General features: G+C 38.7%; 1 protein-coding gene across 3 annotated transcripts in view; it reads left to right on the plus strand.

The window, feature by feature from the left end:
- Positions 1–23,169, plus strand: part of BPTF (bromodomain PHD finger transcription factor) — a 155,451-nt gene that overhangs the window by 11,286 nt on the left and 120,996 nt on the right. For all 3 annotated transcript variants that reach the window (XM_012453870.3, XM_012453869.3, XM_064369659.1), the window contains exon 2: positions 16,313–17,135. In XM_012453870.3, the coding sequence (XP_012309293.2) occupies positions 16,313–17,135 (823 nt within the window). The remainder of the gene's footprint in view (positions 1–16,312; positions 17,136–23,169) is intronic.

Below are 23,169 nucleotides of genomic sequence, written 5' to 3' on the forward strand. Positions count from 1 at the left end.
CCTTATGACTGTACTGTGCTTTCTCCACCTTATGACTGTACTATGCAAATAATAAAAAGTTTTAAAGTGGTTTTACCGTAATTTCAGATACATATTTGAACTTTTGAGTCTGAATTACCGAGGTGAAATGCATTGGATTTCTGATCCTCTGTAAACTTGGAAGATTACTTTCTTCCAGGTATATTGGTTGTCCTTATATGCCTTGATAGCATGAATTGTGAATCTTCTCTATGTCTCGGAAGAAACCTAACAGTGGAGATTATTTATGGCAAGGGTCACAAATTTACATGCTCAGAAGGTTAGGACCTTATATAAGGTAAAGACATGAAGTGCCCCCTTCTTTAGTAATACATAACTGCATTTGCTCATATTTATTTGCCTTAAAAAACTAGTCCTGTTGAGAATTCAGGCCTTTTTTGCTTTTATAGACAGTGCTGTCCTAAATGTGCCAGAGATGTATCTTTAGTCACTTAAGCTGGTGTTTCTGTAGGGTAGATTCCTTGGAGTGGGACTGGATTGTTGGGTTACAGTGTGCCATTGAAAAGACTGAACCAGATTTTACTCTCAGCATCTGTTTGTTTTTAAACCTTCCCTAGTCTGTGCTTATGTGGTTTTTAAATTAACTTCTTCTAGAATCTACTAGGGTTTACTCAGACCTTTAGCAGGTGTTCCAAAGTCGTCTTCTCATCAATTTATTGGCAGATACAGTCCTTGCGATGTGATATGAGACCCTGAGGTTTACCTCCCAAACGGCAGGATGTCTGTTTTGAGAGTTTCCTGGCCAACTGGTGGAAAGTACCATGGAAATGGAGTTCTTCATTGCTTCTTACTTAACTTGAGTTTGGATCATAGAGAAGTCATTCTTCTGTGGACCTCAGTTTACTCACCTGTACAGTATAGGATGAACTAGATGGTCTAATGGGCAGGAGATTGGCAAACTTGTTCTTAGGGCACCAATTAGTAAATATTTCAGGTTTTGCAGGCCACCTGGCTCTGTCACAGCTGCTCAGCTCTGCCCTCAGCATGAAAGCAGCCATAGACAAAAAGTAAACAAATGAGCGTGGTTGTGTTCTAATAAAACTTTATTTACAAAAAAAGGCTGTGGCTGGCCAGTTTGTTCACCCTGTTTTTAAGTTCTTGACATTCATTAGTCTGTGATTTTGATAAATAGTTTAGGAAAAAAGCTTTGACTTCTATTTATAATGCTTCTGAAAATCTAGTAAAACCTTTAAATATTATTTTTGCCTTTTCCCTTTATCAGGAAAGTAATGTAGAAAATTTAGAAAATCCAGAACATTAGTATTTTGGTTCCTCTTGTTAGGTAGCCATCTTTGTGTGAACATGTGTGTGTACATCCTTTTTACAAAATTGGATGAAGTATAATTCATTTGCTAAATATTTTCACTTATGCCATAAAATCTTATTTTATCTTTAAATAATTTATCTATAAACATACCCTGCTCTCCTGGGGCTTCTAGTTGAAAACTCCTGAATTTTAAAAATTAGTTTTGTGTTTAGCTAACCTATTCTCTTTTCTAATTGTTTCTTGTAGCTTTTGCTTTGATTGGAATAACTTTATTCTAGGAATAAAGATTGCCTCTACCATTGATGGGAACCTGGGTAATAAAAGAAAAAAACTGCATTGCCTAACACCTCCAAAACAGTGTTAAATGTTAGTTATAATGATAAGCATCTTAGCATGCTTTCCAAATTTAGTGGAACTGATGCAAGTATTTCATGGTTAACTGTTTGTTTGAGACCTTTAATGTGTTGAGTGTATTCACCTATTTCTATTTTTTTTGTTTTTTTTAATTTTTATTATTATCATTTCTATTTTTTTAAATCTCTATCCAAGTCTGCTTGCTAGGGAAGATTAAAAAAAAAAATCAGATATGGTTATTGTATTTTGTCAAATGTCATCTTAGCATCTTTTAAGATGATCATATAGTTTTTCTCCTGCATACTACATATAATTACAGTAGTGTATATTCATAGAATTATATTAGTAGATCTTATAATATTGATCCACCCTTACATTTCTGCAGCAAACCTCTCTTGATCATATAATTTTTTCATGTACTGCTTGACTTTTTAAAAGGTATTTTGATTTTTAAATAGTTTATATGTGCACAGTGCATAATGTATTTGAGCTTCATCTATGTTGTTGTGTGTATCAGTAGTTTATTGCTGAGTAGCATTCCCTTATATGAGTGTATCACAGTGTGTTTATCTGTTCAATAGTTGGATAGTTCAGTTATTTCTAGTTTTTGGCAACTACGAATAAAGCTGCCCTAAATGTTCCCATAATATTTTTTGTATGAACATAGTAATTGTTTTTCTTGAGTAAATACCTAGGAGTATGATTTCTGGGTTGTATGTTTATAAGAAACTGCCAAAACTGTTTTCTGAAGTAGCTGTACCATTTTGCAAATGTGTGAAGAGTTCCAGTTGCCCTGTATTTTCTCTAGCACTTGATATTGTCAGTTTTTGTTGTTGTTTTTTTTTTTAGCCACCTTGATAGGTATATAGTGTTATCTCCTTCTGGTTTTAATTTGCTTGTCCCTAATGACTAATGGTTCTGAGCCTCTTTCTATGTGTATCTTTTTATTTGCCATCTATATATCATATTTTATGGAAAAATACTGAAATCTTTTTTTTTTTTTTTTGAGATAGGGTCTTGCTCTGTTGTCCAGGCTGGAGAGCAGTGGTATAGTCACCACTCAGCAGCCTCCAGCTCCTGGGCCGAAGCCATCCTCCCACCTCTCAGTCTCCCCAAGTAGCTGGAATTACAAGTATGTACCACCACACCTGGCTAATTTTTGTATTTTTTTTGTAAAGATGGCGTTTTGTTTTGTTGCCCAGACTGATTTTGAACCCCAGTGGGCTCAAGTGATCTTCCTGCCTCGGCCTTCCAAAGTGCTTGAATTCCAGGCATAAGCCACCATCCCCAGCCGATTTCTTATTAGTGAGTAGTGAGAGTTCTTTATATATTTTGGATGTAAGTACTTTGTTAGGCTGTGTGATGTGCATGTATTTTCTCTCCATCTGTGCCTCGTGTTTCATTCTCTTAACAGTGTCTTTTTCCCAGAGCATAAGTTTTAAATTTTGATGAAATCTAATTTACCACTTTTTTCTTTTACACATTTGTGTTCATCTAACAACTCTGCCTAACCCAGAGCTTGCCAGACTTTTCTGTAAAAGGTCAGCTAGTAAATATTTCAGCCTTGTAGTCCCTGTTGCAACTCTGCCATTGTAGCAGTGAAAGCAGTCATAGACAGTATGTAAGTGAATGAGAATAGCTATTCCAGTCAAACTTGATTAACACTGCAGTTTGAATTTCACATAATTTTCATATTATCAATTGTATTGTTATTCTTTTGATTATTACAAAAACAGGTAGTGGATTGTCTATGGTTTGCTGATTCCCGGCCTAACTAACCTAGGTTCACAAAGTTTTTCTCTTTGATTTTGTTGTTGTTGTTCCACAGCTGCTTTTTTCACTGTTTTCTCAAGGTAGAGTATACATATTTATAAGGGAACAGGTAATATTTTGATACATTCATACAACGTGTAATGATCAAATCAGGTTAATTAGGCTATCCGTCATCTCAAATGTTTATCATTTTTTTTGTATTGGGAACATTACAAATCTTGTAGCTATTTTTAAATATACACTAAATTATGTTGACTGTAGTCACCCTACTGTACAAACAAAAACTAAAATTTATTCCTTCTATCTGACCGAATTTTTATACCCATTAACCAACTTGTCTTTATCCCTGCCGGCTTCCCTGCCTCCAGTAACCATCATTCTACTGCCTGTCTCCATGAGATCAACTTCTTCATCTCTCATATATGAGTGAGAATGTGTGATACTTGTCTTTCTGTCCTTGGCTTATTTCACTTAACATAATGTCCTCCAGTTCTACCATGTTGCTGCAAACAGGTTTTATTTTCCAAACCTCAAGCTTTATAAATGAAGGATTTTACTTTTTTTTTTTTTTCCTTTTTTTTTCTCTTCTGGTAGGGCAGTGATGTCCTGAGAAGGGTTTTACTTTTTTATGGCTGAATAATACTCTATTGTGCATATATACCTCATTTCCTTTGACTTATTTTTTCTTTCCTTCTTTTTAAATATAAACAAGGTCTCACTATATTGCCCAGGCTGGTCTTGAACTCCTGGGCTCAAGCAGTCCTCCAGCCTTGGCCTCCCAAACTTCTGGGATTCCAGGCTAAATCAATGTGCTTCTTTATGCACTCTTTTTTGGGGGGCTGGGGGGACAGAATCTTGCTCTGTCGCTCAGGCCAGAGTGCAGTGGCACAATCTTGGCTCACTGCAGCCTCCATCTCCTGGGCTCAAATGATTCTCGTGCCTCAGCCTCCTGAGTAGCTGGGATTACAGACGCCCACCACCACACCTAGCTAATTTTTGTATTTTTAGTAGAGATGGGGTTTCACCATGTTGGCCAGGCTGGTCTCTAACGTCTGACCTCAGGTGATCCACTTGCCTCTGCCTCCCAGAGTGCTGGAATTACAGGAGTGAGCCACCGTGCCCATCCCCTTTGTGCACTTCTAAAAACATATGTTAGAATTTGTGATGTGTTTTATTTTCATTTTCATTTGGTTCACAATATTGTAAAATTTCTATTATGACTTACTCTTTGACCGTAATTTGTTTAGAAACATATTGTTTAATTTTCAAACATTTAGGGATTTCTCAGATATCTTTGTTGTTGATTTCTAATTTAATTTCATATGGTCAGAGAACATACTTGGTGTGATGAGTTAAAAAAATTTAGAGGTTCATGTATGGCCTGAAACATTGTTTGATTAGGTGAATGTTCAATTTGTAATAGGAAAGATGTATTCTGCTATCGTTAGGTAGAGTGTTTCCTAAATAATAATATGGTCAAGTTGGTTGATAGTGTTAAGGTCTTCTATATCCTTTCCTATTTACCATCTGCTAGCTCTCGTGATTACTGAAAAAGGAGTGTTGAAGTCCACAACTATTGTTATGGGTTTGTTCTCCTTCTCCTTGAAATGCTGTTTATGCATCCTGTATTTTGGGCTCTTTTATTAGGTGCAGAAACATTTACAGTTTTGTCTTCTTGATTATTTGACCCCTCTATCATTCTGAAATAACCTTTATTTCTGGTAATATTAATTATATTAAAAACCATTATTTGACCAGGCATGGTGGCTCACACTTGTAATCTCAGCACTTTGGAAGGCTGAGGCGGGTGGATCGCCTGAGGTCATGAGTTCGAGACCAGACTGGCCAGCATGGCAAAATCCCGTCTCTACTAAAAATACAAAAATAGCCTGGTGTGGTGGCACATGTCCATATTCCCGGCTACTCAGAAGGTTGAGGCACGAGAATCACTTGAACCCAGAAGGTGGATATTTCAGTGAGCCGAGATCACGCCACTGCACCCCAGGCTGGGAGACAGAGCAAGACTCTTTCAATACATATATACATACCATTATTTAATACTAATACAAAATACTAATTTTATACTAATTTTATCAGAAAACAAATAATAGGAAACCTAAATCCAATCATTATCAATCATATTAAATGTAAATGCTCTAAAACACACTAATTAAAAGTAATTAAAAGAAACCTCAATCCAAAATTAATATTTTATATTAGTAGTAATATACTTTTTTTTTACTAGTGTTAGAATGACATATCTTTTTCTGCCCTTTTGCTTTTAAATTTATATCTCAAGATATTCATTTATTTATTTATTTTGTAAAAATAGAGATGGGATTTCACCATGTTGCCCAGGCTGGTCTTGAATTTCTGGGCTCAGGCAATCCACCCACCTCAGCCTCCCAGAGTGGTGGGATTGCAGGCATGAGCCACCATACCTGGCCATATCATTATATTTTCAAATGGTTTCTTGTTTTGTTTGTTTTTCTTTTAAATTTAACCTGACAGCCGCTTTTATTAGTGTGTTTTAGAGCATTTACATTTAATATGATTGATAATGATTGGATTTAGATTTCCTATTATTTATTTTCTGATTATCTCTTTTTTGGGGAGGTTTCCTTGTTTCTTTTTTTTTGCCTACTTTTGGATTAATTGAGTATTTTCTAATGTTTTATTAATTGGCTTTTGGTTATATCTGTGCCATGTTTTTGCTGTAGGAATTGCAAAATATATACTTAACCTATCTGCTTAGAGTTAGCATTTTACCTCTAAATAAAATGTAAAAGTATTGCAGCCATATAGGTTTCTTTATTCTAATGCCCCTCCCTTATGTTATAATTGTACATATGTGTGTATGTGTGTGTGTGTGTATATATCTACATCCACTTTCAATGTATTGTAGATATATATGTATCTGCATACACTTGCAATGTATATTATATTTACATACATATACAATGTATGTATGATACCTTTGGCCACTACATCTTTATTTCCTAATGCCATTCGTGACTCTATTTCCTTGACTAGTTATTCCTCCTTCAGACATGAGATAGCCCTCAGCATTTAGTTTCCCCAGCTTTCCCCTAATTATCAGTTGACTCAATTAGCACCAAAATATCAATGACTTCTAGATCCATTTTTCTACCCAGACCTCTCTTCTAAACTCCAGTTATATATTTCTAACTGCCTGTGCTCTTCCAGATAAACTCCACATTGTAGGAAATGAAAGGAGTTATAAAAGTTTAGGTTCAAAGCAAAATTTAAAAACTCATAAATGAGACAAAGATTTTGTGATAGGAAAGGTTGTGGTCCACAATGAAAATATAAAAATAATGAACCTTTCTAAAACATATATGTGATAGCGCCAGTCCCCAACTTTAAGCCTTTCAGCAATTGAAGTAACTGCAGAACATCTTTAAAGTACTGAGAGAAATGTCAATCCAGAATTCTATATCCAGCAAAAATACCCTAAAAATAATTAAGACCAAAAAAGAAAAAAAAAAAAAAAACAGTTTGGATGAAGAAAATCTAAGAGAATGTGTTCCCAGAAGTTCTGCTCTGAAATAAATGTAAAAGAAGGCCTTTAGGCCAAAGGCAAATTATACCAAGGGAATATTAGAACTTCAGAGATAAAGAAAGAACAACAGAAACCGTATTTGGAAAAATTTAAAAACACAAATGGTTGTTTCTCCTCTTAAGCTCTTTAAAATATATATAGTGGTTGAAAGCAAAAGTTATAATACTGTTAAGACTTTCAGTATATGTAGATATATATGTAGATGCATATATCTACATACATGTAGATGTATGTAGGTATATAGGTATGTATGTATATCAAAATACAAAATATGTATCACATATTAGGTATATAGATACATAATGATATGTAGACATAGATACATATAGATATATATCTACCTGAGACTTTTTTTCTTTTGAGATGGAGTCTAGCTTTATTGCCCAGGTTGGAGTGCAGTGATGTGATCTCAGCTCACTGCAGCCTCCGCCTCCCAGGTTCAAGCAATTCTCCTGCCTTAGCCTCCTGAGTAGCTGGGACTACAGGCGCCTCCCACCATGCCCAGCTAATTTTTATATTTTTAGTAGAGACTGGGTTTCACTATGTTGGTCACGCTGGTCTTGAACTCCTGACCTCAAGTGATCTGCCTGCCTCAGCCTCTCTAAGTGTTGGGATTATAGGTGTGAGCCATTGCACCCAGCCTTATGTGAGACTTTGAATGTATGTATAAATATATATATAGAAAAGCTGAAAGAGTAGTACAACAGTTACCTAGTATATCTCTTGAGGGATTTGCCAAGTTTTCACATTTTTGCCGTATGTGTGTTCTCACACACTCTCTATTTTAAAATAAAATTATTTTTGCTGACTGAGAGTAAATTGCAGTGTTATACTTCACCTCAAAATAATTTGGTGTACTCAAAGACATTTCATTTAACACTGATAAAATATTCCATTTCAAATTTCCCCAATTGCCTTTTATTGCCGTTTTTCCCCCCTTAACTAGGATTCACTTGAGGATTATGTATTTCATTTAGTTGAGTCTCTTTAGCACCTTTACTCTGGAGCAGCTCTGTCACCTTTGGGGGTGAGGGTTGTCTACCTCCGCCTCCCCGGTTCAAGCGATGCTCATGCCTCAGACTTCAGAGTAGCTGGGACTACAGGCAGTGCACTACCGTGCCCAGCTAATTTTGTTTGTTTGTTTGTTTGTTTTTGTATTTTTAGTAGAGATGGAGTTTCACCGTGTTGCCCAGGCTGGTCTCAAACTCCTGAGCTCAGGCAGTCTGCCCACCTGGGCCTCCCAAAGTACTAGGATTACAGGCATGAGCCACTGTGCCCTGTCTGTTGTCTTATAGAATGTCTCAGCATTTGGATTTATCTGATTGTTTTTTACATGTATAGATTGAGTTTAGATACTTGTGGCAAGAATGTGATGTAAGTGCAGATCTCCTCCTCAGCACATCTCATCAGGAGATTCACCGCCAATTTGTTCCATTTTTGATAAGTTTGATCACTTGGTAAAGGTGATGTGCTAGAATTATACCTGTAAATGTACCTTCCACCTTTTAAAGTAGTATTTATCTGTGAGGTGATTCTTTGAGATTATCCTATTGCCCAACAACCTTTTACCCAATGGTTTTAGGATCTGTTGATGGTTTTTGCCTGAATCAGTCACACTGGTGCTTGCAAATGGTGACTTTTCTGTTTCTCTTATTTCTTCGTTCATTATCTGGCATTTGAAGACATCTCCCTTTCTAACTCCCTCTGTTTGGAGTCTTACTGAGGAGTAGACTCTTGAGTTCTTTTTTTATTCATTGTGAAAAACAAGGGGCAAGGCATGGTGGTTCACTCTTGCAATTCCAGTACTTTGGGAGGCCTGAGGTGGGAGGATTGTGTTAGCCTAGGAGTTCAAGACCAGCCTGGGCAATACAGGGAGTCCCCATCTCTACAAAAAAAATTTAAAAATCAGTTGGGTGTGGTGATGCATGCCTTTTATCCCAGCTACTCAGGAGGCTGAGGTGCAAGGATGGCTTGAGCCCTGGAGGTCGAGGCTGTAGTGAGCTATAGTAGCACCACTGCACTCTAGCCTGGGCGACAGTGAGAGTCTGTGTTTTAGTTGTAACTCTAAGTGATACTGATTGGCTGTTAACCTTGGACAAGTCATTTAGCCTCTCTTTAAAGATCTTTGAAAGGAGGTAATATCTATTTTATGGAGTTGATCTGAGGATAAAATGAGATAATGCACTTTAAAGTGCTTAGCGCAATGTCTGGCAAATAGAAAGCACCTTATAGTCCAGGCATGGTGGTTCACACCTGTAATCCCAGCACTTTGGGAGGCCAAGGCAGGTGGATCACCTGGGTCAGGAGTTCAAGACCAGCCTGGCCAACATGGTGAAACCCCGTCTCTACTAAAAATATAAAAATTAGCCAGGCATGGCAGTGGGCACCTGTAATCCCAGCTGCTTGGGAGTGAGGCAGGAGAATGGTTTCAACCTGGGAGGCGGAGCTTTGCAGTGAGCCGAGATTGTGCCACTGTACTCCAGTCTGGGCAACAGAGTGAGACTCTGTCTCCAAAAAAAAAAAAAAAAAGGCACTCTATAAAAGCTAGCCGCTGATTTTTATGTTATTACTGATGCAGAAGATAGGAATTAGGGGCAAATGGGATGTATTCGAAGAGCACAGCCTATTTCAGTAATAATGTTAATACTAGATTGAGACACTATTCCACATCAAAAGGTGAATTCTTGTTGCATTTGACAAATAAGTTTCATAATTTTTAAAAGATTTTAAGCATCACAGATTATTTCTTCTCGTGATGCTGATCATGGTTTATATATATGTAATAGTAGATTAAATAAGTAGATTTTGGCCGGGCGCGGTGGCTCAAGCCTGTAATCCCAGCACTTTGGGAGGCCGAGGCGGGTGGATCACGAGGTCGAGAGATCGAGACCATCCTGGTCAACATTGTGAAACCCCGTCTCTATTAATACAAAAAAATTAGCTGGGCACGGTGGCGCGTGCCTGTAATCCCAGCTACTCAGGAGGCTGAGGCAGGAGAATTGCCTGAACCCAGGAGGCGGAGGTTGCGGTGAGCCGAGATCGCGCCATTGCACTCCAGCCTGGGTAACAAGAGCGAGACTCCGTCTCAAAAAAAAAAAAAAAAAAAAAAAGTAGATTTTATTAGTTCTGGAATATTAACTTCAGCTGGAAATGAACTTCCCCCTTCCCTATACCCTATACCTGAGAGAGAGAGAAGCCTCTCTCTCTCTCAGATACCAATTAGAAATAAGGGGATGATGTTACATTTTTTCCTTCTAGAAACACACATCATATATAGAGTTGGTTTAGAAGTCTGAAAACACTGTAAATATTTTCTTTAGGATTAATACAATAAATGTAGGAGTCAACTCTGAAAAATCTACAGTGGTTTCTGGGATTTAATCTTGACATGACTTTACCCCTGCATCTCTGCCCTCAGCAGGTAGTTTTGTTTATGGGTGTCATTGGTTGAACAAATATTTTTTTAGTTGCTACAATAACTAAAACATGATCTGTGCTCTAAAGGAGTCAACAAATGAGTCAGGAACACATGAGTAATTGTCTGTAATGTAATTGTGCTCACGCTGTCATGGAGGAGCGTACAAAGTGTCAGAAGCACAGCGCCAGGAGGCACTGCAAACGGTAGGTAGTGGAGGTGACAATTGAGCCTGGCCTTGAAAATGGTCTAGAATTTCTCAGAACTTCAGCAAAGTAAGGCAATTTCTGTCTAAAATATATAGGTAAACTTTTTTATTAAAAAATATGAGAAATTAAATAGCAGATTATGACCATATGCATATTTAAAGACCAAGACATGATGAATGCTGTTGACTGGTTCATCCAAACAGTTCAGAGATGAGAACATCCATGTAGATCCCTCTTGTATTACAGAATACAAAGGAGCAGAAAATTTTGCCTCAGTAACTGCCAGGTCACTCTAATTAAAGTACTTATACATTGTAGACATAATTCCTCCATTAAGGTAATAGCTGATCAGGTGGTCCAGAGTCTGTGTTATTCAGTCAGGAAATTCACTCCCTTAACCTAGACTGTGCTGGAAATTCATTGACAAATTTTGTTCTTTGGTTCTCCTTTTTTCTTCAGAATTCATGCAGACCACTTGACTTCCTTAGCTTTTTCTTTTGTAGGCGTATATTAATGTCTTTCATTAAGCTTCAGCTTCCTTTTGCATCAATTCTGTTGTAATCATGCCTCCTGAGGCATCTTTTTGGTTCCCTTCCGTGAGTTCCCAAAACTCTACTTTCTGCTTAGTAAGGGGGGTATCCATTTTCTTTAAAGCAGTGGTTTTCAAACCTGCCTGCACAGCAGAATTATTTGGGGAGAAGGATAAAAATACAAATTACTGAGCTTCACCTGGGGTTCTGTAAATTTGGGTTGTATTTGAGATTACTTTTAACAATTTACCAGTTGATTTTTGCTGCACCTCCTCTTCAGTTTTAGGAAGAACTGTTTCAAGGCAGCTATTCAGACTTTAATGACCATGTAAATCACCTGAAGATTGTGAGAAACTGAAGATCCTAATTAGTAGGCCTGGGTTTGGGCCTGAGATTCTGAATTTTTCTCAAACATGATGGTACCAATCACTTGTTGAGTAGCAAGGTTTTTGTTATTTTGGTCCCCATCCCTCTCCCAATATCTTCATGACATTCAATGAGTAGCAAGGTTTGAAGGTAACTTCTGGAATGTCATCTAATGTGTATTAATTTTTACTCCTCTGTATCTTAGGGGAAATAACCTATCAGGTTATAGGGAGATGTTTCTCAAAGTGTGGTTCCCCAAAACAGTACAACCTGGGAATTGTTAGAAATGCAAGTTCTCGGCCAGGTGTGGTAGCTCATGCCTGTAATCCTAGCACTTTGGGAGGCCGAGGCAGGCAGATCACCTGAGGTGAGGAGTTTGATACTAGCCTGGCCAACATGGTGAAACCCTGTCTCTACTAAAAATACAAAAAAAATTAGCCAGGCATGGTGGTGGGCACCTGTAATCCCAGCTACTCGGGAGGCTGAGGCAGGAGACTCGCTTGAACCCAGGTAACAGAGGTTGCAGTGAACTGAGATCACGCCACTGTACTCCAGCCTGGGCAACACCCATCTCAGGAAATAAAAGAAATTCAAGTTCTCAGACTCTTTTCTAGACCTATTGAATGAGTAACATATGCACTCTGAAGTTTGAGAACCACTGTTGTAGGGCTTTTCACTGTAGTTCTATATTTACTTACAGAGAAATCAAAACATATTTCTAACGTCTCCAGATTATGCAAGGATATCATTTTCCTGTGTAAGTGCATGGGCTAGCACTTTCAAAACTAGTAATTCTTTCAATAAATGTTTATTAAGTAGCTTATTATATGCCAGCCACTATTTAACATTGGCAAACAAAAAAAAAGTCCCTGCCCTTAAGGAGATTATATTCTAGTGGTAATGTTGACTACTACTCGTTCATCTATGTATTCATCTATAAGTGGTATATAAAACTGTTTTTTCATGGTTTTACATTTTAAAATTTAAGAACTTTTGCTTCCTGTTGGGTTTTTTTTTTAATTTTTTTGAGATGGAGTCTCGCTCTGTCACCCAGGCTGGAGTGGTGCAGTGGTACAATCTCGGCTCACTGCAACTTCCACTTCCCAGGTTCAAGCAGTTCTTCTGCCTCAGCCTCCCAAGTAGCTGGGACTACAGGTACATACTACCACACCTGGCTAGTTTTCATATTTTTAGTAGCGATGGGGTTTCACCGTGTTGGCCAGCCTGGTCTCGAACTCTTGACCTCGTCATCGCCTGCCTCAACCTCCCAAAGTGCTGGGATTACAGACGTGAGCCACCGCACCCCAGCCCAGTGTTTTTGTTTTTAAGATTGATCCATGTTGCTAATGCATAGCCCTAATTTACTCGAGATTGATCTGTAGAATTCTATCCAGTGAATATGCCACAATTCGACTGTTTTCCTGTTTATGGACATTTTGGTTGTTTTTAGCTTGGTGGTTTGTTTGTTTTCTAAACAATATTAAGTGCTCTGCATTGTTCTGTGTGGGAAACACTCGAGGGGAGAAGAAAAGACACACAATACCTTTAAGGGTAAACAAGCTTTATCCACGAAAATGGCAATGCAGATATAAAAAGCAAATTGATAAAATAAGCAAACTGCAATGGGAAGAGGAGAAGTGAAAAGAGATAAATATATGTACATTCACCAGAGTATGGAGAACTTGTCACCAGACTGGGAAGCAACAGCCTGGGTTCCAGAGTCAGCCATTCATCCGTGCACTCGTGAGGAGAGGTCTCACGAAGCTTTGATGTGGTCTGGGACCCTAGCTCTTTTTGTAACAAGTTGTTTGGCATGAGGCCCAGTCAGGAGGACCCTTTGCCGCTGGGCTCAAGGAACACTAAAAGGTCAACTTGTTTTTGCGATTGTTGTTTTTCAATAGCTAATGTATAGGAATAGGTTGAAATAGAGATTTCTCCGAAACAGCACTGGTTGAACTCCTCAAGGGGCTCAGATAACCTGTTCCGGGACTTGGTGACCATTGTTTGTGTCCACATTTAATTGAGTTCAAATTTAATATTTAACTTTTCCTCCACATGCATATGCATAAGGATAATTTGTCTAGAGAAGTGTTGTTCTAAACTTTGGGCTGCAAGCAGCATGTTTTAAAAGTAGAAAGAGAATAGAATAGAAAATATTGGTAGGAGAGAAGATATTAGTATAAGGTGTGTAGTAAGAATAGTGTTTTATAGAACTTTTGTTTTCAGGGGTATGTATACTGGATAAGATGTAAGATATATTTCTTAGTTTGGTTGTGGGCAAACAGGTTTGTAGGCTGTTCGAAGTTATATGCAGAACCTTATAGCTGACTATTACTAAATTGCTCTCTGAAGTTGTGGTAGCAGTTTATAGTCCCAGTGGTGGTATACTGGTGTTTCTGTTGTTCTGCATCCTTCCCATTAGTTTGTTTGGTTAAACTGTTAAATTTTCGTCCAATGATGAGTATGAAAACAGCTATCTCACTGTGGTTTTGCTCTGCCTTTCCTTGCTAACTAGTGAGATTGGGGTTAATTCTTTTTTTTTATGCAGGAAAATTAATATAATTCCCTGGTAGATAGCTATCAGATCAGTGTTGAAGATGATAATGAGTGTAATACTCAGTGGCATATTCTGAATACATTTCTGTGAATAGGTGAAATGACTTGCTAATACTAATGATTGACAGTTGAGGGGCTTAAGTGGTTTAATTTAATGTGTTCTCTTTATACACTGTAGTCTATGTTCAATTCTATAAATTTGAGTCTTTGAATTTAGTATAATGACTTTGTATTGCCGGGCGCGGTGGCTCACGCCTATAATCCCAGCGAGGCCGAGGTGGGTGGATCACAAGGTCAAGAGATCGAGACTATCCTGGTCAACATGGTGAAACCCCGTCTCTACCAAAAATACAAAAAATTAGCTGGGCATGGTGATGCACGCCTGTAGTCCCAGCTACTTGGGAGGCTGAGGCGGGAGAATTGTTTGAACCCAGGAGGCGGAGGTTGCAGTGAGCCGAGATCGCGCCTGAGTAACAAAAGCGAAACTCCGTGTCAAAAAAAAAAAAGAAAAAAGACTTTGTATTTATACAAGACTATCAGTAGTCATTAATAGCAGCATCATTTTATTGATTTGAGTATTGATATTTCCATATGTTTGTATAGGTACCTGTCCAGTTTTTTTCTTTTAAAATTTTATAAGGAAAATACATGCATATGTTAATTTTTAAAGTATAAAAAGGTAAAAAGAAATTTGTCTTCTTTTCCTGTCCCCCAGTTCTCCCCAGAAGCAACTACTTTAAAAAGATTCTTATATGACTTCTTAGACATATATACTTCATCACTGTCCCCTTGCCCGCCTCTTTTTATTTTTATTCAGATGACAGTCTATCATTGTTCTGTAGCTGTTCATTGCTTCTACTTCATACTGAATCTTAAATATTGTTTCATTTTTGCACATAGGAATTTTAACACTACTGAATTTGATTCCATTATGTAGTTGCATCATAATTTATTTAATTTTTTATGTATATTTAGATTAAAAAGAAACAAAACCCACACAAAAATTTCAGCTTTTATAAACTATGTTGAATTAAATATTTTGTACTTAAATGAATGTGTATGTAGGATAAATTCCAGGAGGTAGAATTACAGGGTCAAAGGGATATATATTCAGATAGATTTTTTTGTCAAATTGCCTTCTAAAAATTCAACAAATTTTTACTCTCCCCAAAATTAGAGTGGGCTGGGTATGGTAGCTCACACCTGTAATCCTAGCATTTTGAGAGGCTGAGGCGGATGGACCACATGGTTAAAACTCATCTCTACTAAAAGATACAAAAATTAGCCGGGTATGGTGCCTCCTGTAGTCCCAGCCACTCAGGAGGTTGAGGCAGGAGAATCACTTGAACCTGGGAGGCGGAGGTTGCAGTGGGCCGAGATCGCACCACTGCACTCCAGCCTAGGTGATGGCTCTAGGTGATTAAGTGAGATACATATGTTTGTTAAAAACTAAACTCTCAATTATATATATTGATGCATTTATATACTTACATATGTATGTCTGGACATCACATCTCATAAATTGGGCAACGGGTATCTAAAAGTTGTTAACTGACTGTTAAGAAATGTAGTCTGTTGTCTGTTTCCTAGTTGAGCCAGTTTTCTTTTCTCTCAGCATTGGAATTCTTCTCTCCACCTTTGTACTTTCCTTGCTGTCTTCACCTTGAGCCCGTGTTTCACTGTGGAACTCCTCTTAGGAGGTACTTCTGGCAGAGAAAAAGGAGTCCACACTGGGAACTTCCTGTCTGGTTGTTGACAGGCTCTTCTGTATTGCAGCTGACAGTGTGAGATCTGTTCCCCCTACTTTGCTGTGTGTTTTATGTGTAAATGTTTTTTCTCATTGATATTCTTGTCAAATCATTCACAAAAGCACCGGGTTTTTTTATTATTATTTTCTCAGAGATCCTTGTTCCGACACTGTTAGTTTTTACTGTTAGTTTTTACCCATGAGCCAGTTAATCCCTCTAGGTAATTGAGAACTGATTATAATTTATAATTTTTTTACTTCTAGTTTATAATCTAATGGGAAAACTTTGAATTCAGGTTTTCTCTAGACTTAAAAGTTAGAGCTCAATCATTGCTTCTTGGTATTATTTTTAACTTGATGATTATTAAAGAAATGTGCTTATCTATTTTGGTGGGGGGTATATGTTCAAACTGGAAATTTGTAGAAATGATGTAATGTATTGATTTGTAATGATGTCATTTCTGTATTTATAGGTAGGCGAAAACCAAGAGTACATCGGCCTCGTTCTCCGATATTGGAAGAAAAAGACATCCCGCCCCTTGAATTTCCCAAGTCCTCTGAGGATTTAATGGTGCCTAATGAGCATATAATGAATGTTATTGCCATTTATGAGGTACTGCGGAACTTTGGCACTGTTTTGAGATTATCTCCTTTTCGCTTTGAGGACTTTTGTGCAGCTCTGGTGAGCCAAGAGCAGTGCACACTCATGGCAGAGATGCACGTTGTGCTTTTGAAAGCAGTTCTGCGTGAAGAAGACACTTCCAATACTACCTTTGGACCTGCTGATCTGAAAGATAGCGTTAATTCCACACTGTATTTCATAGATGGGATGACGTGGCCAGAGGTGCTGCGGGTGTACTGTGAGAGTGATAAGGAATACCATCATGTTCTTCCTTACCAAGAGGCAGAGGACTACCCATATGGACCAGTAGAGAACAAGATCAAAGTTCTACAGTTTTTAGTCGATCAGTTTCTCACAACAAATATTGCTCGTGAGGAATTGATGTCTGAAGGGGTGATACAGTATGATGACCATTGTAGGGTTTGTCACAAACTTGGGGATTTGCTTTGCTGTGAGACATGTTCAGCAGTATACCATTTGGAATGTGTGAAGCCACCTCTTGAGGAGGTGCCCGAGGATGAGTGGCAGTGTGAAGTCTGTGTAGCACACAAGGTGCCTGGTGTGACTGACTGTGTTGCTGAAATCCAAAAAAATAAACCATATATTCGACACGAACCTATTGGATATGACAGAAGTCGGAGGAAATACTGGTTCTTGAACCGAAGACTCATAATGTAAGTAACTCTGGTCTTAATTATTTGTATGCATTTAAAATTAAACTAGTTTCCTTCATGATTGATGTAGCAGAGCTATGCTGTTGATGTGATATAAACCTTTGTAACTTCATAGTTACACAATTAAATAATTTCTTAGTTGAAGGAATATGTGCATTAAAAGAGCTTTTAAGAAGGAAAGAAGCAAAATGCCATTGTGTTTGATGCCTAGGATAAGACGTAGAATGTTTCTAGGTGAGGCTGGGCATGGTGGCTCATGCCTGTAATCCCAGCACTTTGGGAGTCCAAGATGGGTGGATCACTTGAGGTCGGGAGTTCGAGACCAGCCTGGCCAACATGGTGAAACCCCACCACTACTGAAAATACAAAAATTAGCCAAGTGTGGTGGCACGCACCTGTAATCCCAGCTATTCAGGAGGCTGAGGCAGGACAATTGCTTGAACCTGGGAGGTAGAGGCTGCAGTGAGCTGAGATCATGCCAGTGTATTCCAACCTGGGTGACAGAGACAGATTCTGTCTCAAAAAGAATGCTTCTAGGTGGAATGCCACCATGGGCCTGTTTTTGGTTATGTTCCCCTGTAGCCTAGCTCAGGTCATCCACCCCTAACTTTGGTGTTAAGATCGTTTTACTTCTCTTTTTTGGTTTTACCCTATCTGTATGTAAAATGGAGCAGCAAGAAGAAGATCAGCTCTGCCAATATTGGTTGTAATCCCCCAGGAGGAGATGATTCCAACAGACTCAGGATCATAGTCTGGCCTCAGTGTTTCTGAGGGTTTTCGAGAAGCTCTCCTGGGAAGTCTGTGGGCAAGATCGGGAGACAGTCTCAGGGTTTACCTCAGTCAGGGCATCAGGCAGGGTTGTTGTATGGACTGAGTATCTGACATCCTGTAGGTATATGGTCAGGGGGATGGGCTACTTTGTGTTTTCAGCTTCTGAAGTCTTCAAAGCCTTCTTCCAGTTTTTAGAATTAGGTCAAATCAAAAAATCTGGTAGGATGAAATGACTGTCAGAGCAGGGCATGGAAAGGAGAGTACAAACTTTATCACTGTGCTGTTGAGAAGTCTGAATCCACATTGATTCTTGATTCTTTGTGGCTGGAAGCTTATAGAATCTTCGCTGTCTGTGATGTTCCGCAGTTTTACAGTGATATGCCCCTGTGTGGGCTGTTTTCATCCACCAGGTATTTTTGGTGGGTATTTTCAATCTGGCAATTGTTCTGAGAACTTCTCTTGACAACTTCCTCCTCTTTTCCTTCCTGTATTTATCTTGAGCTATGGTTTTATTGAACGTTGGACTTCCTATTTTTGTCTTCTTTCTTACCTTTTCTTTCCAGTTTTCCTCTTTGTCTCTTTCTCTCTTTGGGGTGTGTGTATGTGTTCAGTTTTTCAAGATTTCCTTGTCTTGGCCTTCCAACTCTACTATCCAGTTTTTCTTTTCTGCTAACTGTATTTTTATTATCTGAGAGCTCTTTTATATTTAGAATCTTCCTTTAAAAAAATAATGAAATCCGGTTTCTGTGTCTTACTGGATATAGAATTTTCTCTTACCTTTCTGAGGATATTAATGACAGGTTTTTTTCCTGTCTTCCGTGCATGGTCTGTTTCTTCTAAGTTGCTTCTTCCTATTCTTTGTTTTGGTTTTTCTATTTCATACTCGCATGTTTATTCTTAATTTTCTGCTCCTCATTAACATTATGGTAGTGTGTAGCCAATTGGAAGCTCTGAGCAAGTGGGTGGGCCTTATCAATTTTGATTTAACCATTGCATGATTTCATTGTCTGTTTTCTTCAGGGGAAGTCCCTCTTAATCAGTATCTTGAGGTCTATCCTCCAGAGTAAACTCTAGAGGAAAGATGGCATAGAAAGGCCTTTTCTTTTCCTGTGTCCTGCTTGAAGCATGAAGGTCTTGCTAATGGTATTCTGATGGCTGAATGGGGTAAGAAGGCTTCATTTATCGTGCACACAGCATTTACTATGTGTACTGTCACTTAAACCCTCAGTTTTCTGTACAGTACCTTTGTTCACAAGTGAGTGTGGTTTCTCCCAGTCCAGGGAACCTCAGTTTACCTCCTCTAGAGACTAGACCTTTGGCAGCTTGAAGGGGAGAGAAATGGTTTGGGAATCTGCTCCATAAACAGCTTCCAGCCAGTTCACTATTCTAGAGACGCCTTCCTCGTTATCGTTGCTCTTTGAGGATTGAGTTCTAAACTTCACCTTCATTTTTAGTTTGAGATTGGGCTTTCTTGGCTCTGCTGAGACAGTAATCACTAGTTCATCTACTTTCAGGATTTTGTTGTTGTTGTTATTTTGTGCCTCCTACTTTATCCTTATGAGTTTGTCTTTAACAGTTTTTTTTTTAATTTAAAGATAGGGTGTCACTTTGTCACCCAAGCTCTGGAGTGCAGTGTCGCTGTCTCGGCTAACTGCAGCCTCAACCTCCTGGGCTCAAGCAGTCCTCCTGCTTCAGCCCCCCAAGTGTGTGTGTGCCACCACACCCAGCTAATTTTTGCATTTTTTGTAAAGACAGGGTTTTGCCATGTTACCCAGGCTGGTCTCAAACTCATGAGCTCAAGCTATCTGCCCACTTCGGACACTCAAAGTGTTGGGATTATAGGCATGATTCACTGCGTCCAGCCTAACAATATTTTTTCCGCTTGATTTTAAGAACGTTTCAGGAAGGAGCAAAATTAAATCTGTCACCTTAATCCAGAAACTGCTATGAGAAATGATACATAAGGTTTTAAATGTATATTTTGTGTCTTTTAGTTTGGATCAGTTATTTTAAGAAATAAGTGTAAAATGTGTAATTTTTTTCTTTTCTTGCTCACTTACCTCCCAAACATCTGGTCATGGTATTCATTGTGCTGTTTTTTTGTTTTGGCATTTTGCTGTTGAGGTGGTAACACGGAAACCTTTGTCAGCAAGGTCATTCCAAATGGTGAAATAACTGTAACCACATTTTAAAAGTTTACTGCTCTCGGGAAGCTGAGGCACAAGAATCCCTTGAACCCAGGAAGCAGAGGTTGCAGTGAGCTGAGATGGTGCCACTGCATTCCAGCCTGGGTGATGGAGTGAGACTCTGTCTGTCTCAAAAAAAAAAGAAAGAAAGGGGGCCAGGCGTGGTGGGTCATGCCTGTAATCCCAGCACTTTGGAAGGCTAAGGAAGGTGGATCACCTGAGGTCAGGAGTTCAAGACCAGCCTGGTCAACATGGTAAAACCCTGTCTCTACTAAGTATACAAAAATTAGCTGGGCATGGTGGCTGGCGCCTGTAATCTCAGCTACTCAGGAGGTTGAAGCAGGAGAATTGCTTGAACCCAGGAGGCAGAGGTTGCAGTGAGCAGAGATCGCGCCATTGCGCTGCAGCCTGGGCAACAAGAGCGAAATTTTGTCTCAAAAAAAAAAAAAGTTGACTGCTGTATTGTAATTATAAATGGAAATTCAGTCACGCTGCCTGTCAGGGAGGCCGGTGCTTGTACTTTGTATAGACATTCAACAGTTAGCAGGTCATGTTCACGCAGTCTCAGATGCCCTCCTGAAAGGAGCTCATAGTTGTCAGGATGACTGGGAACAAATTAGGAGGTAAATGCTCCAGTCCATACTCCAGTTCTTCCATTCCTGTGCCTTCCTTTGCTGTGCTGCTTTTCCTCACCCTTTGGATGTTCACTCTCACTGCCTCTTTCTTTCCCTGTACTACTGTTTTTGGCCAGCTGGAGACCAAAAGTACCTTGTCCACATGCAGAAAAACTTTGACATCTTTAAGGCTCATTATACAGTAATCAGTGGTATAGGTCTTAGTTTCAGAGACCTATAAATAGAAACTAGTTGTGATAAATTAGTAATAGCCAAGAGCAACATTTATTGAGCACTTCCTTGTGTGCCTCACAATGTCCTAAGCATTTTATATATTTTTGAATTAATCCTCCCAACAGCCCAGCAATGCAGATACTATATTTAAAAACTTTTTAATTGAGACGGAGTCTTGGTCTGTAGCCCAGGCTGGAGTGCAGTGGCGTAGTGTCAGCCCACTACAACCCCTGCCTCCTGGGTTCAAGTGATTTTTCTGTCTCAGCCTCCTGAGTAGTTGAGACCACAGGCACGTGCCACCACGCCTGGCTAATTTTTTGTATTTTTAGTGGAGATGGAGTTTCACCAAATTAGCCAGGATGGTCTTGATCTCCTGACCTCGTGGTCCACCTACCTCGGCCTCCCAAAGTGCTGGGATTACAAGTATGAGCCACCTCACCCCACCTTTAATTTTAATTTTATTTTTAATTAATTAATTACTTTTGGGCACAGGGTTTCACTGTTGCCCAGGCTGGAGTGCAGTGGCATGATCATGGCTCACTGCAGCCTCAATCTCCCAGGCTTAGGCCATCCTCCCATCTCAGCCTCCCTAGGAGCTGGGACTACAGTGCATGCCACCATGCCCAGCTCAGTTTTTTATTTTATAGAGGTCTCACTGTCTTGCCCAGGCTGGTCTCAAACTCCTGGGTTCAAGCAGTCCTCCCACGTTAGCCTCCCAGAGGGATAGTATTACAGGCCTGAGCCACTGTGCCCTACCTTGCAGGCACCATTTTTGTCTGCATTTTATAGATCAAGAGACTAAATCTCAAAGAGTTTAAATAATTTGCCTTTGATTTGCCCAAGACCCTATGGCTCTTAGGAGGTAGAACCTGGAATTTTTTTCAGAATGTGTTTTATAAAAGTATTTTCAGTACCTTATTTCATACTGTAGTCTAGCTATCAAACCATCTTTGTGGGAAATCTGCAGCTTGCATTGTTTAGCTGTTAAAATCTATGCTTATAACTTGGGGAGAAAGATATTATAATGGTTTTTGTTATATCTACAGTGAGTATTTATGAAATCTTTAAAAATTTGAAGTAAAGGCATTTTAAAAAAATCTAAACTAAGTGGGATTTCAGAAATGTTCTGTTTCATGATATATCAGTATCAATATATGAAAAAACATTCAGCGAAGCAAAATATATCCTGTCTTATAGTGAAATAAATGCAGACCTTTGAAATCATATGACTCAAATGACTTTTTAAATACCTGTGGGTGAATTTTTGACACATTGTCAAGAAATCAAATATTCTATTTTTCTTAGTGGAACAGTAAAATTCTTTACTTATGTTTGTCAGTAAAACTGTTCATTTAAGTTTATTTGCTTTAAATCTGTAGTTGTCATTCAAATTGCCTTTTTTGGTACATAATAAAGTGCACAGATTTTAAAGAGGATTTCGGACAAGTAGGATATCTTTTTCCATGCTGTGATATTTTGAGTATTTTCCAATGTAAAATCAAGTAGGAAATGTTTATTTGATAAGTGCTTAAAAATATGTCATTTGTATAGGTTAGTGAAGCATATAATAAAAAAAGTTCTTATACATGATATAGTCTGTCTGAGGAGCTAAGACATATTCAGCATATAACTTAGAGGTCAGTTTTAATTCATTATGTAAGTGGGCCAATCTTTCTTAACTATTGCTTTTATCCTATCAATCCTTTGCTCTGAAATTAGGACCTACTAAAATAGAAATTGCCAGATTAGATTAGCACATTTTTCTGTCACTCGCCATTCTAAATAAAATTACATGAGCACAGCATTTTATTTTATTTTTTTGTAGAGACAGAGTCTCACTATGTTGCCAGACTGGTCTCGAACTCCTGGGCTCAAGCGATCCTCCAGCCTTGGCCTCCTAAAATGCTAGGATTACAACAGGTGTGAATCACTGTACACCTTTAAACAGCATTTTTAAAATCTGCATTCTTTTCATCTTCCAAATGAACTAAACTATGTGTTTAAATCTATATGGCTTTCTACTCCCCATTCTAACTGTAAACCACATATTAACTTACAGACTTTAGCTGCCATCAAACCTGTGTCTGTATTCCTGCTGTCCACATTCAGTTCTGTATGTCCAGCAGTCTCCTGGATGTGTCTGCAAAGCAGGCACCTCAAACATTTCTAAAACTGAACTCATCATTTCCCTCCATTACCTACTTTTCATCCAGTGTTCTCATCTTAGTA

The sequence above is a fragment of the Aotus nancymaae genome, unplaced genomic scaffold, assembly GCF_030222135.1.
Source record: "Aotus nancymaae isolate 86718 unplaced genomic scaffold, 86718_ANA_hifiasm-v0.15.2.pri h1tg000089l, whole genome shotgun sequence".
NCBI lineage: Eukaryota > Metazoa > Chordata > Mammalia > Primates > Aotidae > Aotus > Aotus nancymaae.